Consider the following 17543-nt stretch of genomic DNA (forward strand, 5'->3'; position numbering starts at 1 on the left):
GTTTGTCTTTTTGTTGTACAGATCATGTGTTTAAGCAAAGATACTTTACTTTGATCATATCATCAACTCTTATGAAAAGATTTCCTTAGGTAATGGTGTTAGGTTCCTCATAAAGAAAATACATCCATAATATTAGTCATATCCTTTTCTTGCTATAATCAGCGATTAATCAGAGATTTAAATTTTACTTTACAGAGAAAGTTAGCTGCTATGCCTGACCATACGGATGTTTCCCTGAGCCCAGAAGAGCGAGTCCGTGCCCTAAGCAAGCTTGGTTGTAATATCACCATCAGTGAAGACATCACTCCACGACGCTACTTTAGGTCTGGAGTAGAGATGGAGAGAATGGCGTCTGTGTATTTGGAAGAAGGAAATTTGGAAAATGCCTTTGTTCTTTATAATAAATTTATAACGTAAGTGTTTTAAAGGCCTCTGAAGTGAGAAAATTGGAAAAAATATTTACATACTTTGATGTGGCAGTTTGGGTATCAGTCATGTTTTCATATTTAGACCAATTGCACAGTCTCTAGGAACATTACATGTTCCGGTTTTTAAATTACCAAGTAATGTATTCACGGGCATCCCAACATCATCTCTGAGGCTTAGGGTCAGGGAGGGCATGAGGCTCAGGGTTATTAGATTTCCTCTCCAAGGCCAGTACAGTAATCGATTTAATACATGTTTCACTCTTCATAAATAACATTTCTTTTTTCATGCCATTTTCCCTGACAGAAATTGAAGCTTTATGAGAGCAAGAACTATAGTACAGCTCCATTTACAGCACCTGGAGCATACCATCAACATTTTAAAAGGTTGATTTGGTGGGTTGTGTCTAGGGAGCAAGTTGGGAGATACAGGAAAGATCTGATCTAGGTGCAGGAATAGGGTGCCATGGTCAGTTTCACATAGCATTTATTATTTCTTTTTTAAAAAACAAATATTTATTTGGCTCTGTAAGAACACCATGTACAAAAGAGCTTTCAAAATGTTGATTAAAAGTGGCTACATCAAAACAGCCATGTCAAAATATCATATTTCTTATTAGCTATTTGTTAGTGATGTATCCTAGTTGAAGAGTTAACAGAAATGGGATTTGGATTTTCCTTACTAATTTGATAACTTACTGGTTGAAAGGCTGTCCTGTTATCAATAATTGTATAATCTAAGCTGAACTCTCTATTTTTTAATTGGAAGTCACACATTGATTACTTTTGCCAGCGTATTCATTATTTATTAATTTTACTTAAATTGACAAATGAAAATTATATATATTTATGGTATGCAACATGTTTTGATACATGTATGCATATATTGTAGAATGACTAAATCAAGCCATTTAACGTATTTATTACCTTACAGACTTTTTTTGAGATAGGGTCTCACTCTTGCACAACCATAGCTCACTGCAGCCTTGACCTCCCAGGTTCAAATGATCCTCCCACCTCAGCTGGAACTATAGGCATGTGTCACTATGCTCAGCTAATTTTTTTATTTTTGAGCTGGATGCTATTCTTCAGGCTGAGGATACTTCGGTGCATAAAAAAGAGAATTCCCTGCCCTTGGGGTAGCAGTTTCTTCACTTTACCTGGAAGCAATGCACCTGATTTGCTGTAGGAATTTCCCTTCACTGCTGCTATCTTGTTCCCCAAAAGGTGATGAAAAATAATGAACTCCTAATTAGCCCCTCTTAGGGATTCTGGTTGTCATGTCTCTTAGTTATGGGTTTTCTGAGTTTTTTGATACATACACGATGGCACTGCTGATTCATCAGTGATCGTTTGAGTTTTTTCCAAGAATGAGAAGGGATTTACATGACTCTTTTCATGCTCTGATGTTTTTATGTGATCCTCTCTGTTGCTGGCAGTGCAAAAAAATAAGATGTCCTCTTATGGGGTTAAGCATGCAGGGCCTGAGAAAGATCAAAGTGACTTGATTTGTTTAGAGAGTACCCTGACCTTAACCTTGTTAACTTTGGTGCTTAGTTTGTTGAGTTTAACCCTTAATACCAAAATAATACTCATGCCAGCCTTTAGTGAAAAGGCAGATGGAAAGACTATAAGTCAATTAGTAAGTTATTAAACATGTCATTTTTGAAAAGGGATGCTCATTCCCATATTAGAAACCACTATTGAGCTTTTGCTGTTATATAATGCTAAGGACATGTTTTCTCTTTTCTTAGCTTGTTTGTGGAAAAGCTTCCTAACCATCGAGATTACCAGCAATGTGCAGTACCTGAAAAGCAGGATATTATGAAGGTATTGTGGGTTTGCTTCTCTACTGTGGGATCAAATGCTCTATAAGTATCCATTATTGATTCACTCTTCCACTTCCTCCCCTTTCTCTTTCTCTTGAGAGTTTGAGCACAAAAAATTGATTCCATTAGCAATGATGTTTCGATTTTTTTCTTAGACTTTTAATGATCATTACTGAGCCAGTGTGGTTCGTCTAATTGATGCTGGCAGAACAGAAAGAAAGAAAAATGCTACCTTATAGTGTGAACAATGAATTATTTTACAGTTCCTCCCAGAGATTAAGAGAATATTGTATATTTATTCAAATTTCTTCCAGACAGTCGTTTCGGCTGGTTTTAATTATTTTATACAGCCCTGAACTCAATAACTATTTGAAAATTAGGGTTAGTTATTAAGGCAGCCACAAAGTTCTAGCTATTCACATTTTAGAGAACTAGAATTATCAAGTGTGCTGGGGGAAGCAGGAGGTGATGGGATGAAATACTATCAAGGAAAAAGGGTGTTGTAATTTATCATCAATTTTTTAGTGATTTATTTATCACCAATAATTGCTATATCTGTAATTTTGGTTATGTCTAGCTGTGAACATATTCTTTTAAATAAACATTTACAATGTTTCCCACTTATTTGTCTTTAATAGTTTGTGTTGATCTTATATGATGGAAGTTAAAATCACGTATACAAAGCCAATCATATCATGAAATTTTAAATAATTTTTGAAAAACATTTTACCACATAATGAAATAAAAGCTTTCCTGCGAGTCTTTTCAGACCTGAGGATGCATAAGCAAAATGCAGATTTTGTCAAATGATGATCTACATTTTATTTATTTGTGAGTCAGAGTCTTGCTCTGTCACCTAGGCTGGAGTAAAGTGATGCTACCTCAGCTCACTCCAGCCTCTGCCTCCCAGGTTCAACTGATTCTCCTGCCTCAGCCTTCCCATTAGCTGGGATTATAGGAGCCTGCCACGCCCAGCTAATTTTTGTATTTTTAGTAGAAAATACTTGTTGGTCAGGCTGGTCTCGAGCTCCTGACCCCAAGTGATCCGTCCTCCTCCACCTCCCAAATTGTTAGGATTACAGGTGTAAGCCATCGCGTCCAGCCAACTTTTTTAAAGTTTACAGTCACTTACCTGAAGAATCAATTATTTTCATGTCTTTGTGTAGCATTTCCTCTCAATTATTTTGCTCATTCAACCTCAGAGAGTTCTGTTTGGAAACCAAAGGTGCCAGGCTGCCAAGGTGACCCATGTACTATAATTTAGGGTTATGCTTATATATTTTGTAGGAGAAAAAGTCTCCAAAAGCATATATGTTTCTCTTGTTTATGCTTATCAAATAAATATATAGACGAATAAATAAATGAATGAATGACAAAAGATTAAGAGATTAGAAACTTGGTGAAAGAATTAGAGTCAGGAGACTTGAGTTCCAGTCCTAAATGGGCCACTAGCTGGTTGCATAATGCCAAACCGGACTTTCAGTCTCTCCTGGCCTTTGTTTCCTTACCTCTAAAAAGGAAGACATAGTTACACTATATAAGAATTCCCAGCTTTTGCTGCCATTAAGAATCCCTAAGGAAGTTGTTTGAGATCCAGAATCCCAGACCCCCTCTCTAGAGGTGTTAATTCAGTAGATCTGGATTAGGCTTGGGAATCTGTATTTTTATAAAAAGTGCCCCAGCTGTTCTTTTTACAGTCTAGCATGTCTAGAAATCCCTATCCACCACATATTCTCTCACATCCCTTCTAATTCTGGTGCTACATGATTTATGTACTATAGAATCTGTGATTGATCTCAAAACCACTGCCTAAAAATGGGGTGCCACAAAGATAGCCACAAAGTTCTAGCTATTTAAATCTTATAGCATTGGGCTGTAGCAAAATGCTTACCTAATCAGTAGAGCCAATAAAGGTCTTACAAAAGGGATAATAGTTTCTTTCCTGCTGGAAAGTTATATTTTGGACCCATCAAGAGATTTATTTTTCTGCCATCATTGGTTACTCATGACTTTATTTGTAATACACCTATCAGCTGTTTTTCTTTCTCACCTGATGATCTGAAAGAATATATTGAAAATTCCACTAATCAATATATGTATATATTTTTAAAAGAAACTGAAGGAGATTGCATTCCCAAGGACAGATGAATTGAAAAACGACCTTTTAAAGAAATATAACATAGAATACCAAGAATATTTGCAAAGCAAAGTAAGTTCAGTTGATAAATTTATTTCATGACTATTTTATGTACAAGTATTTTTAGAATTTTATTTTTATGTGATGAGTTTTTCAAACGTTATGTGCATTTAAATTAAAAATTAAAGATGCAGTGATGTGAAACCAATGAAAAATTTATGCTGATATTCAGGTTAAGCAGTTACACCAACAATGTGGTATTTCTGTTTCCCTACAACATCCAATAAAGCAATGTGTTAAAAAGTAGATTTCCTACGGTGATTTAAGTAGAACTTTTTGATCAACATTTGATTTTATTTGCCAGTGTAACGGTGAGCCAAATGGTTGCTCTTTGCCAGATGAACAGCCAGTAGGAGGTAGGGAGAGCAGTATGTGGTTTTTGATGTGTCTAATTATGTAGGCCTTAGAAATGTGAATTTGATTCTTAAAATGTTACAGTCAATATTGAGTGAGATGGAATAGTAGCTAACCATGTGGTTGAAATGTAATTGTATCACCCAAAAGTGTTGGCTTCCGGATTGTTATTAATAAAGAATGAACATGACGATAATGTCTGAGAGGCAGAAAGGCATTGGAGGAAGAAATTGGCCAGTGTATAGGATACTCACATTCAACAAAGCATTATTATAAGTGCTATTTTGCTTTTTTGTTTGTGTTTTATTTGCTTTGGAGGTTACCACCTTCACTGACTCTCACTTCATTCAGTTCAATCTCATCAGCTCTGAAAATGGTCATTGAGCTTTTTGACTTTCTATAGGCATGACTGGAAGGCTGATTTGAGTGATGAGTCTTAACCGAGCGGTAGAGGGAATTTTGAAATTGAATGTCCCTCAAGTGATGTGAACTATGAAAGATAGAAATGATCTTGGAGGGTAAGACAAAGCAACAGCAAGGGAGATGAAAGCCCAGTTCAAGTCTCTTTTCCACAGTCAGCAATGTGTATGATCTTCCTCTTCAGGACCTTTCTGGAACAGGCTCTGTAGCTGTTCCATGTTCTGCCTTTGATACCTGTGACTTCGCAGGCGACGGTAGAATCTCGTGTAGAAATCTCTGTGGAGTTAGAATAAGCCTAGGAGAGATGCACAGAGATGCCTGTGAGCCCTTGCTTCAGCCAAAATTAGCATCATTTGGAAGCTTGTTAGACATGCAGAATTGCAGGCTCCACCCCAGACCTGCTGAATCAGGATTTGCAACTGCAATTAGACCCAGGATGATTCGTATGCACCTGAATGTGCCACTATAAGCTGTGTCCCCCATGCTAATGCCATCTTATGGTAGCTCCCAAATCTAGTTTCTATCAAAATCACCTGGAAGGCTCATTAACATTTCATATTATCTGACCTAATAAGCCTGGATATTTTGTTAGGACTGGAGAGCTTGGGACTCCTCATTTTTAATAAAACTCTTGATTAGTGGTGATAGAGAAGGTTGGAACACATTTTAATAATTGTTTTTTAGTGATTCCTTCTTATCCATAAATCTCCAGCAGAGTATGAGTTCTAGAGTCAAATGCAAAAGGTTCTAGGACAGCACTGTTAAATAGAACTCCCTGTGATGATGGAAGTGTTCTGTCTGACACTTTCCAATATGGTACCCACTAGCCACATGTGGCTACTGGATACTTAAATGTGATTAGTGTGCCTGAGGTACTAGATGTTGGTTAATTAATTCTAATATTGTTTCATTGTAATCAAGTCCAAATAATCACATGTGGCTAGTGGCCTCTATATTGGAAGCGTAGTAAGGGTGAGATATTTTGTTTCATAGGGTCTTGTCAGTCTGACAGCAAACAACCTTGACCTTGATTTTCTACTATTTAGAAGCATAGGGGAATGGAGGGATCCTGATTGTCATGGCCTATCATCTCTGGTAAAATATCAGTGGATTTAGAACTTCTATCTTAATCAGATCAAGGGGCTTTTGCCCTGGTCTTATTTATTTCTCTCACTGTTCTGAGTGTCCCTGTGGGCATACAACAGTATCTAGCCTTTTCTCTGTCTGCTTGAAGATTGAAAACATCTAATTCCAGTTCAATGTTTTTGCCTTGGAAACTAACCTTCTCTCCTGGCTGCCACATTTTTCAGAACAAATATAAAGCTGAAATTCTGAAAAAACTGGAGCATCAGAGATTGATAGAGGCAGAAAGGAAGCGGATTGCTCAGATGCGCCAGCAGCAGCTAGAATCTGAGCAGTTTCTGTTTTTCGAAGATCAACTCAAGAAGCAAGAATTAGCCCGAGGTCAGATGCGAAGTCAGGAAACCTCGAGGCTGTCGGAGCAGATTGATGGGAGTGCTTTGTCCTGCTTTTCCACACACCAGAACAATTCCTTGCTGAATGTATTTGCAGATCAAGATCAACCTAATAAAAGTGATGCAACCAATTACGCTAGCCACTCTCCTCCTATAAACAGGGCCTTAACGCCAGCTGCTACTCTAAGTGCTGTTCAGAGTAAGTGATGAAATGCACCCCTGTGGGACATTGAGGCTCATCGGATAGAACCATATTTCTATAGCATCGGGAAGGGTCCTCCTCATTTCATTAATTGTAGTAGGACCCCTACAGAATATGGTGTGAATAACAGAAGTAACTTTCAATACTCTCTGACTTTTACTATATATAACCTTAAAATTCAGAAAATATGCTTTGCCCCCAATAGAGCAGAGACTCTATAATAAATGGGAAGTATTTTATCATTGAACAGAGATTTTAAATGAGAAAAAATTTTAAGTATTTTTGTCTTCTGTGTATTTTAACTAAGAAATACATCTTAAAGGTAAACACTTACACTAGAGAGAAAAGATGTTGAGAAAATTGTTTATCCAGACCATTGCTCAGCAATAAAGTGTTTAGACTCAGTATGTTTAGTATCCTCCTTGGACTGAGAGAATCTCATACACATAGATAATTAACCTCCAAATAGACTGTGTGTTTCTACTCAGTACTGCCAGATCAGTGCTGGCAAGTTTCCAAAATACAGACTTCTTCCTCGCAGACACTGTCAGATGAAATTTGTGTTTCCATTTATTTGAAATGAGTTATAACAGGCAATCACTTTAAAACTGCTTTACTGCTAATTGTTTCCCAAAACGTTGTGCTTTTACTTACTGTTCACCAACTTTCTTAAAGATATATGTAACATGGTAAACAGAATATTTGTCCTATGTCTTACAGGATATAAAATGCATTCTATGCAGCCTATGCATTTAACCTTATATTTGCTTCATGCCTAAAGATAACATAACATGTAAATAGTTGACCCAGGGTACAAACATGTAAAAGGGCTTGTACCTTCTCACTTTGCTTATAAAATAATTTATATACACAATGTAATTTTACTTCTAGTTAATGTTTACTTCTAAGAGTTTTAAAATAAAATGTGGAAAGTGGAACACCTGATAATTTTACTTTTGAAATTTATGTCCACCTGCAACTGCTTGCCAAAAGCAATTTTGAAAGATGGAACATACAGTTTGTTTTTTAGCCTTTTCTTCCTTTTTTATTTCTTAGATTTAGTGGTTGAAGGACTGCGATGTGTAGTTTTGCCGAAAGATCTTTGCCACAAATTTCTGCAGCTGGCAGAATCTAATACAGTGAGAGGAATAGAAACCTGTGGAATACTCTGTGGAAAACTGGTATGATCTTTATATATGTATATATATATCTGCACAGGATACTTTTAATAGTACTAGCTTTCTTCCCACAAATGGAACAGAATAAAAACATGCTGAGAGTAAACAATATTATGAAATTACTTTATACAGATTAATTTTATAAAGCTACTGTCATTATTGATGGAATAACCCTACTATAAAGTAGATGGTAAAATTTAAGAGACACTATAAAAACTTGTCCTGGGCCGGGCACGGTGGCTCAAGCCTGTAATCCCAGCACTTTGGGAGGCCGAGGTGGGTGGATCACAAGGTCAAGAGATCGAGACCATCCTGGTCAACATGGTGAAACCCCATCTCTACTAAAAAAAAATACAAAAAATTAGCTGGGCATGGTGGCACGTGCCTGTAATCCCAGCTACTCAGGAGGCTGAGGCAGGAGAATTGCCTGAACCCAGGAGGCGGAGGTTGCAGTGAGCCGAGATCGCGCCATTGCACTCCAGCCTGGGTAACAAGAGCAAAACTCCGTCTTAAAAAAAAAAAAAAAAAAAAAAAAAAACTTGTCCTGAAGAATCAATTAAACTATAAATTAAATCTTTGATTAGAAAAATAGTATGGAATACAGGTCTTCAGATTTTCAAATCCGTCTGATTTACCAAATCAAATTTTCATTGCAATTGTTAGTTTCATATACATTCATATAATTAACTTTATCTGTGGCACGTGTCACCTTGCTATCCTTTTTCAGATATACATGGAATAAAACTAGGGTTTTGTTGTTTTCTTTAGTTTAAGGCAGTATCTTCAACAACATAAAGTCTATTAGCATAGGACATATTTAATTATGGAAGATGTCATCGTAAGTATGTGATGAAAGACAATGTCATAAAAGAAGGATATGAAAGAGAGGAGATGCATTCAATTTCCTATCTACAACAAAGATACATAATGTTTCTTTAGACGTGTCCTTTCATAGTCTGTTCTGAGTACCAATTTCTATATCTGGGTCTGGGTATATTTTCAGTCCTCAAAATTTAGCTTAGGAACCTCTGCTTTATTGAATAATACGTTTTATTCAGTACACAATCTCCTGCTGCATTCCAGTGTTTTGTCATCATTTTCCCCGAAAGAGAGAGTAAGCCATTGGCGGCAAGCACAGGAGAATGGGCATCTACAGTCACCTCTGTTGCACATAAGGGAACAGTGTGCTGTTGAAGCATCCACCCCCACATCATGTGTTGTATTCAGATTGATTGATTCATTCATGTATGATTCATTCACTCTGCTGGCAGACAAACACTGAATGTCTAAATGTGCCAGGTACTGTGCTGGGTGTTGTCATTTGGTGCCCTGCAACAGCCACAGTCCCTTCCTCATGATGCTTACCATGCTGTGAAGACCCAGACAGAGGACTAATTATAAGTAGGGCTGAGTGCTGTCTGTGCAAGTGCAGGGCATCACGGGATTGTATAACTGGGAAATCTAACTTTGTCTGAGGGGTCCAGAAGGGTTTCCCTGAGAAGTGATATTTGAGCTAGGCCTAAAGAATACATAAAGGAGGAGGTTGGATGGAGGGAAGAGTTGAAATCAGGGTGAAGGAACAGTGCATTGTGTATGGCAAAGCCCTAAGGCCAGAGAGAGTTTGGTGCTGTGTAAGGGAGAAAGGCCAGTCTGCCTGGGGGAAGGAAGACAGCCTCTCATTGCACAAACATCTCTCCGTGAGGGTCCCAGGGCACTTCACAACCCTCCTCCTCTCAACTCTTACCTTTTGCCTAAAGGGGTAATTTGTTTTTTCCTTTCTCTTTATCTGATTGCAAATCCAAAATATTATCTTAATTACAGAAGATCCCAGTGAGTCCTCCCAATATTCAAAGAATGTCTTAAGGCTTAAAGTGACATTAAATATAATTAGTAAAACAAAAACAAAACCATCAACTTTCACAACCCTAAGAAATGCCCTTTGAGAACACCACAAAATTATTTAGCTAGTATCTCTCCCCTCCGAATAAACCTGCCCTTGTTTTGTTCTAGTTTTTCCATTATAAGATACATCAAGAAATCATTTATTAACTAAACTTCCACAGACCAGCCTGGAAAGGGAATTCTTATTTATGTTATGTTTTCTATTGTGAAAGTGAGTTTCAAGCTACAGACAGCTGACTCTCAAACTTTCGGCAAAGAATCCGTTTTTACTGTTGGGACTTTGTTTTTGAATTGGGAAGGAGTGTGTGTCCAGATACAGGGAGGGATGACGTAAGTGGTCCATGTACCTGGACACAACCCGCTACTGGGGAACTCTCTAGTCTTAAACATTGCACTTCCTGTTCACTTATTATAATTTTCTTTGTCAGATGCATGTCATTCTTTCTGCTACTTGTTTTTTAGACACATAATGAATTTACTATTACCCACGTAATTGTGCCAAAGCAGTCTGCGGGACCAGACTATTGTGACGTGGAGAATGTGGAGGAATTATTCAATGTTCAGGATCAGCATGATCTCCTCACTCTAGGATGGATCCATGTATGTTTGACCTCTTGGGTTTCAGTTTATTTTTGTATGGCGTGCTGTTTTCCTCCTTGAAAAAGTTCAGCTTCATTTAAATAGCTTCTTCTTTTTAATATTTTCAAATGTAATAAAGGTTGTCATTTAAGTAGTGGTTCTCAAGCAAAGAGAAAAGAATAGCAGATATTAGAAAAAAATAAAGGTCAGCATATTATAGCATGTTTTTCAGTGTTAGACTGTATCTAAATCTGTCAAATCTGGATTTGGAGAAGTATATCTTATGCTTTTTTGTATCATCCAAAGTTATATAGAGAAAGAAAGAGTAACATTTGGAAATCAGGTATTTTTGTTTTTTGTTTTTTGTTTTTTTTTTTTTTAGATGATTTTATATAGCCTAGTGAAGGCTTAGCCAGATTGTTAACCAATTTGATTAGACAACTATGGATGTGGGTCTAAATTAGATTATTTTGAAAATGTTTCTTTTAAACATGTATTTGTATATGTTGGTTACACTCCCTGAACCCCCTCTGATAGGCAAAGGATGTATGGATCACTGTATAAACAGCTATAGAATAAAGCAAGAGGATAGGGTTCAAAACACTGAATTCCAACCTCCACCAGGCTGTCATGGGAGCAGTAAATGGCTTGCAAATCAAATAGACATGATGTTAAATCTCGACTCTGCTAAGAATTCTCTGTAGGAGCATTGGCAAGTTATTAAGCAATCTGAACATCAGTTTTATCCATAAAGTAGAGATCATAATAATTGACTTCACAGAATGTTTCATATTAAATGAGATACTATTGGTGAATTTTATAGCACATATTTTGAGGGACTCTGAAAATTGTACCTGTTATAATTGGTGATAGTAGTGTATCCTTTCTAGCCATAGTTCAATCCATCTGGGGAAAATTTTTTCCATTCAGTCTCACATAGCTGGGATCTAGGATAATGTCTTAGTGTGTTTTTGCTGTTATAATAAAATGCCTGATAAAGGTAATTTGGAAAGGACAGAAATTTGTTATGTCTGGTTCTGGATTCTGGAAAGTCCAAGATCAAGGCACCAGCATTGGTGTCTAGTGAGGGCTGCTCTTAGATTCCACAAGCAGCCATCAGTAGACACCAACGGCACCTTGTTGCTGTATCCTCACAAGGTGGAAGTCAGAAGGGAAAGAGAGCACGTCTCAACCTTGAGCCCTTTCACAAGCCCCTTAATACCATGCATTAGGGTGGAATACTCATGACTTAATCACCTCCCAAAGCCCACACTTCTTAATATTGTTGCATTGAGGATTAAGTTTCATCATGAATACTGGTGGAGACCCCACCATTCAAACCATAGGAGGTAGGGTTAAGTCATTCCACTGAGCTGGGATACCTGCCAAGGAAATTTCCAGAACACATTCTGGGTACCTCCAAGTACCCTTGAGGAATGATACATAGTCATTTTATATTTTACTTGCTTTATAGAGAAGCACTCCTCAGTGCTACACACACACACACACACACACACACACACACACACACACACGCTAAGCCTTTGGTGTTATGCAATTCCCGAGGGTATATGAGACTTTAGTCCCAACACCACCTGTAAATTACTATGTGCTATCAGTCAGGACTTCTAGCCTCATTTCCAGATTCCTTCCTTGACTGAGTGAAGCTAATGAATGCCTTCTCTCCTCACTGAATTTCTGTGAACAGGAAATAAGATACCAGGTGTGAAAACTCTTTGAAAAGTATAAACTGCCTCTCAAATGCAAGGAATTATTTATGATGAAGAGTTTGCAAAACTCTTCATATGTCTATTTGCTTTACTTAACAGTAAGTAATATGCATTACGGTTTGCCTGGACATTGCTATGTTATTTAGCTTAACATGATTTCTGTAACAAGAATGCATTTTAAAGCAAAACAAATTCTAGCAAGAATGACATTAAATTATGCATTTACATTGACAAGTCAATGTTAGTTTATCTAACAAAACATTTCCCAAACTAGAAACAAAAGTTTTCCCCTATGACCTTCTATGGATATAATGCATGCAATTATGAAGGTAAGTTATTTAATAAGTTTAGCATAATTCTGGAATTCTAAGACTTCTTGTTAAACTTATTTCGCTGAATCAAATTATTGTAGTTGGATGAAAATACAAAAATGTGACATTTCTAAACCTCAGTGATTGTAATGACTTTTTATAATGGTTTTTATTGAGCATAATAACAAATTCCAGAGCTGACTTTTTCAAAAACAAATTAGTCATAGGAAAAAATGTCTGAGACATAATCAGACAGACCTGTATTTGAATTTAGACTTTTTGGTTTAACTAGCTTTATGAACATCAGCAGGTAAGTCACTTTTCTGCTTACCTCAGTTTCCTCATGTGCAAAATTTAGATAACAATAGCACTTAATCTGGTTGCTGTGAGAATTCAATGATATGACTCATGGAAAGTTAATTCACATTATTCAGTTGCAATAAATGGCATCTGCTTCCACTGTTACCATCATCATCATCATTTTCATTTCCATAGAGTGAGGGTATGGGAGCATCATTCTCTCATAGGAAAACTGTCCTCATTGGAATAGACATAATTCCTTTTGGCAGAAATGAAGGACTCAGGTCATGTGGTGTGCATTCCGTGTGGAAATAAATTGACCAGCAGAGTGATTTGTCTGTTTGATAACCTACTTGCTCTCTACACAGCACTATAGTTTCTTTGAATAATTTTAAATTTCTCACCAAGGCATAGAAGGCTCTATTTTACAAAGAGAATGTATTCCTTGTAAGATAACAGGCTGTCAGATACTCCCACTCATACCCCTACTGAAGATTTGCATTTTAAAAATTAAAATAATTTCCATTCCTTTGTTGATATAAGTTGTTATAGACAAAGTGTTATTTTTTTCCTTGCAGAATATATATCTTTCTATAAATAATCAGCTGATTTTGCATTCATTCTATTAAAGCAGAAAAAAGGTTTTCTTGCCTCTTTTTTTTTTTTTTTTTCTTTTCAAGACAGGGTCTTGTTCTGTTGTCCAGGCTGAAGTGCAGTAGAGTGATCACAACTCACTGCAACCTTGACCTCCCTGGCTCAAGTGCTCCTCTTATCTCAGCCCCCTCAAGTAGGTGAGACTACAGGCACTTGCCACCATCCCTGGCTAATTATTATTATTATTTTTTTTTTTTTGTAGAGATGGAGTCTACCTATATTGTCCAGCCTGGTCTTCAACTCTTGGGCTTAACTTATCCTCTTGCCTTGGCCTCCCAAAGTGTTAGGATTATAGGCATGAGCCACTATGCCTGGCCTAAAAATAGTTTTAAAATCTTACATTCCTTTAATAGAATATAGTTTTGTGTAAAGGCATTTAGCTACTACGATGGATCTATGCCTTTTAGTTAATAAAGATAACATTGAAATAACAACAGCAATAACAACAGCTAATGACTTTGATTCCTATGGGCTAAGCACTGTTCCAAAAATTTTAATGGACTGTCTCATTTGATCTTCATAACAATCCCACGAAAAAAATATTATCTCAATTTTACAGATGATGAAATGGGCAAGAGAAGGTTAAGAAATCTTTGCAGTGTCATTTAGCTAGTGAGTAATGGAGTCAGGACCTAGACAGTGGTGCCAAGAATCTTTGTTGAATGATTAAAATAGTCCCATTCTTTTTTACCAAGAGGAATTAGGCTTTAAGATGAATTTTTAAAATAACTATGTGTGCATTTATTTTTTATGTTCAAATATGAACCTCTGATTGGCCATGCGTAAACACGTTTGTATGTAGCCAGAAACTTGGCAGATTTCTTCTAATTTATAATCCCCTTTTCTTTCTCCTCATGTGAGTATTTTGTTGCTCTGCAGGATTAGTCCCAAATACCTTCGACAACTTGGAGTCTCCCATTCTCCCATTTACAGGAAATAGCAATCCACAAAAGGATACACAGCAACATGTGGTCTATTTAGTGAAAACCTTCTTTTAATGTCCATAGTGTTGTATATAAGCATGTTGTGTCCAGGGTTTCCAGTCACAGCTCTGCTCCTTACCAGCTGTGTGACTGCAGGCATGTTAGGTAACCTCCCTTAGTTTGGGATCCTTGTATGTAAAATTGATATAATAAAATAAGTGTCTCATAAAGAAGTTGTGATAATTATATGAGAATCTATTTAAAGCCTCTGGCAAATTAATTTCCAGCTCTTTTTTTCCCAAAAGGAAGAAAGTACACTAACACTTCTAGGAGCCTCTTCTCAACGTCGTAGTTATTACAAACAGCAAATAATAGGAATGCATAAAGGAAAGGATTATGTCAGCAAAACCTTTTTTAAGATCCTTATTTGATTAATGATGGTAAAAAAAATTAAAAAGCAGATAAATGGAGTTTTCTTTCAAAATAGGTTGTGGCCTTGGCTAAGACTCAGTTATCCTAATAAGATTGTCTTCTTTTCTATTTATAGACACATCCCACCCAAACTGCATTCTTATCCAGCGTTGATCTTCACACTCACTGTTCCTATCAACTCATGTTGCCAGAGGCCATTGCCATTGTTTGCTCCCCAAAGCATAAAGAGTAAGTGTAACTCTTCAGGGGAGCCCAAAGAAGACTTTGTCCAGGACTGCTGGGTTCCTGTGTGTCCAGACACCGGGTTCTGGTACTTGGATTAGCAAGCACACAATGCCCTTGGGAAAAAGAGATGGGTGGCGGTCAGCTGCATAGACCTTCAACTCTGCAGTTAAAGGTCCTTTCGGTGGCAAAATTTCTGGTTTTCGTTCTTCAGTTAGTGTGACCTTGAAGTGAAAAACGTTTAGGAAGGATGCTATCCCAGTCAGCCTTCTGAGGTCTTATTTCTACTGTATCATGTTCTACCATAAGAAACTTTCTAGCCTTAACTGAGAAAAAACCTTTCTACTTTTGGGAGACAATGATTATTGTAGAGTGGTTATGAGCATAGGAATCAAACAAACATATTGGAATCCTGGCTCCACCCCTCAAGTGGTGTGTTAGGCTGGATACTTGACCACTGTGGGCCTCAGCCTCTTTGTCCCTGCTACCTGCCCATGAGGGATGGATGTGCAGATGAAATTCGTTAATAGTCTATGTGCAGTGCTTAGCATAGTGCCTGGTACCACAGCAGGCACTCAATAAATATTTGCTATTGCTAGAATCTGTATTAACATTATTAGAAGAATTAGAAATATCTGCCACTTGCAATTTCCTTCCATGGGACTCTCTGTTGGGGCCTTGGCCTTTCCTCTAGGGTCACACACAATAGCTTAGCTGCCTTGTCCCCTGCACGGTCCTGCAGTCTCTTAGGAGCAGCATTGCGTCCTCCTGGGTTTCTCTCCTCTGAGCCAATCATTTTTTTTTTTAAATCACTCTGGAATTCCTAGTTTGTGATTTCTCAATCCCATTTGAGGAATATGTATGCATGTGCTATTCAAATGAAGTATCTGGAATGCCCAAATGATCCTTAATTTTTCTACTTTTTCACTCTGAAATTTAGCACTGGCATCTTCAGGCTCACCAATGCTGGCATGCTTGAGGTTTCTGCTTGTAAAAAAAAGGGCTTTCATCCACACACCAAGGAGCCCCGGCTGTTCAGTGTGAGTACATCGTATTAGTTATTTTTGCAGATATTTATTGTTCACTACCCCCCAACCTTTTTTTAAGGAGAGAAATAGTAGCAGTCTAATATAAGTTAAAACACTATACTGCTTAGTTTGGAGTTTTATCTCAGAGATTAATCTATTTGTATACTTAATTTCTGATTTATTCTCAAAATAATTGTTTTTACAAAAAAAATCAGTATTTCTGTAACAGAATTAATGATGCACAAACTTACCTTTCTACTTATATATATATATATATGATATTTAAACATTTTCTTCAGAATCCAAATAAGTAAACAATTATTACAGAAGATGATATTTAAAATGTTGCATGAATTCTTTCTGTTTGATATGGCCAAATTAGTTTTTTCATAGCAATTGGATGAAAACTACAATCATACTTCTTGATTACCTTTGCATAGTCCAAAAGAAACATATGACTACACCTTTTTTTTTTTTTCTAATTTTCTTGGTGATTCTGTGGAACATCAAGAGAACATTATACTGAAGTTAGAACTTACCTAAAATGAAATTGTTTGGCAACCGCTATAAATATTTTTGTTGTTGTTGAAAATGAATAAATGTGATTGTATTTGTTCTGATTGGAAATATTTTAAAAATCAGGAACAATTTAAAATTAGGAAATCTGTACTCCCTCCCTAAAGAAAATCATATGGTAAACATTAATGGTAAACATTATGATAAAATTAAACCTATGGTAAAACCAATTTTTTCTTTCCTAGATATGCAAACATGTGTTGGTAAAAGACATAAAAATAACTGTGTTGGATCTGAGGTGATATGTTCTGAATATAAGCACCATCAACATCAGATACCTACCCATGGACAAGTGGTTGCCGGATTTTCTTAAGATGTTTCCAGAAAAGACTCATATTTTATATTTATATATTTTAGATTAGAAAGCTTGATATTTATTATTGTTGCACATTTTGAAGTTTTTTTTTTTTGGTTGCTCCGTGTCAAGAGAGGTTAAATGGTGTTAAATCATTAATGTACCCAAATACCATGACCAGGTAATAAATTGTGCTGCGAACAACATGTCTGGTATTTACAGAGGTCTCTGTATACATTTTTAGAGCTTTGGGTGTTTTTCTGTATTTTTTATTCATATAAAGCATAATTCCAAATAAGAAATACTGAGTGTATGTAGTCTCTAAGGCAGGCCATCTGTTTCTGAAACCTTCCCCTGAGGTATGTGAGCAGTTTCTATGTGTAGATGAAATATGGCTGCCATTGATAAAGCTTGTTCTGTGTTTTCAGTGTCATGAAATCCCAGGCTCAGAGAGATATCTCTGCAGTAAATCATTGTGTAAGACACCAGAACCACAGGTTTCTACTCAGGG

General features: G+C 36.8%; 1 protein-coding gene across 2 annotated transcripts in view; it reads left to right on the plus strand.

The window, feature by feature from the left end:
* The window catches only part of STAMBPL1 (STAM binding protein like 1), a 42034-nt gene extending 24796 nt beyond the window's left edge, over positions 1-17238 (plus strand). The window contains exons 3-11 of one of the 2 annotated variants that reach the window (XM_010333292.3): positions 196-413; positions 2180-2255; positions 4368-4463; positions 6536-6899; positions 7959-8083; positions 10445-10582; positions 15027-15139; positions 16074-16173; positions 16923-17238. In XM_010333292.3, coding sequence (XP_010331594.1) covers positions 196-413; positions 2180-2255; positions 4368-4463; positions 6536-6899; positions 7959-8083; positions 10445-10582; positions 15027-15139; positions 16074-16173; positions 16923-16979 — 1287 coding nt within the window. In that variant the 3' untranslated portion in view covers positions 16980-17238. The remainder of the gene's footprint in view (positions 1-195; positions 414-2179; positions 2256-4367; positions 4464-6535; positions 6900-7958; positions 8084-10444; positions 10583-15026; positions 15140-16073; positions 16174-16922) is intronic. The other variant, XM_010333293.3, reaches the window with a different exon arrangement.
* Positions 17239-17543: the final 305 nt, after the last annotated feature.

Source organism: Saimiri boliviensis, chromosome 12 (genome assembly GCF_048565385.1).
Source record: "Saimiri boliviensis isolate mSaiBol1 chromosome 12, mSaiBol1.pri, whole genome shotgun sequence".
Lineage (NCBI taxonomy): Eukaryota > Metazoa > Chordata > Mammalia > Primates > Cebidae > Saimiri > Saimiri boliviensis.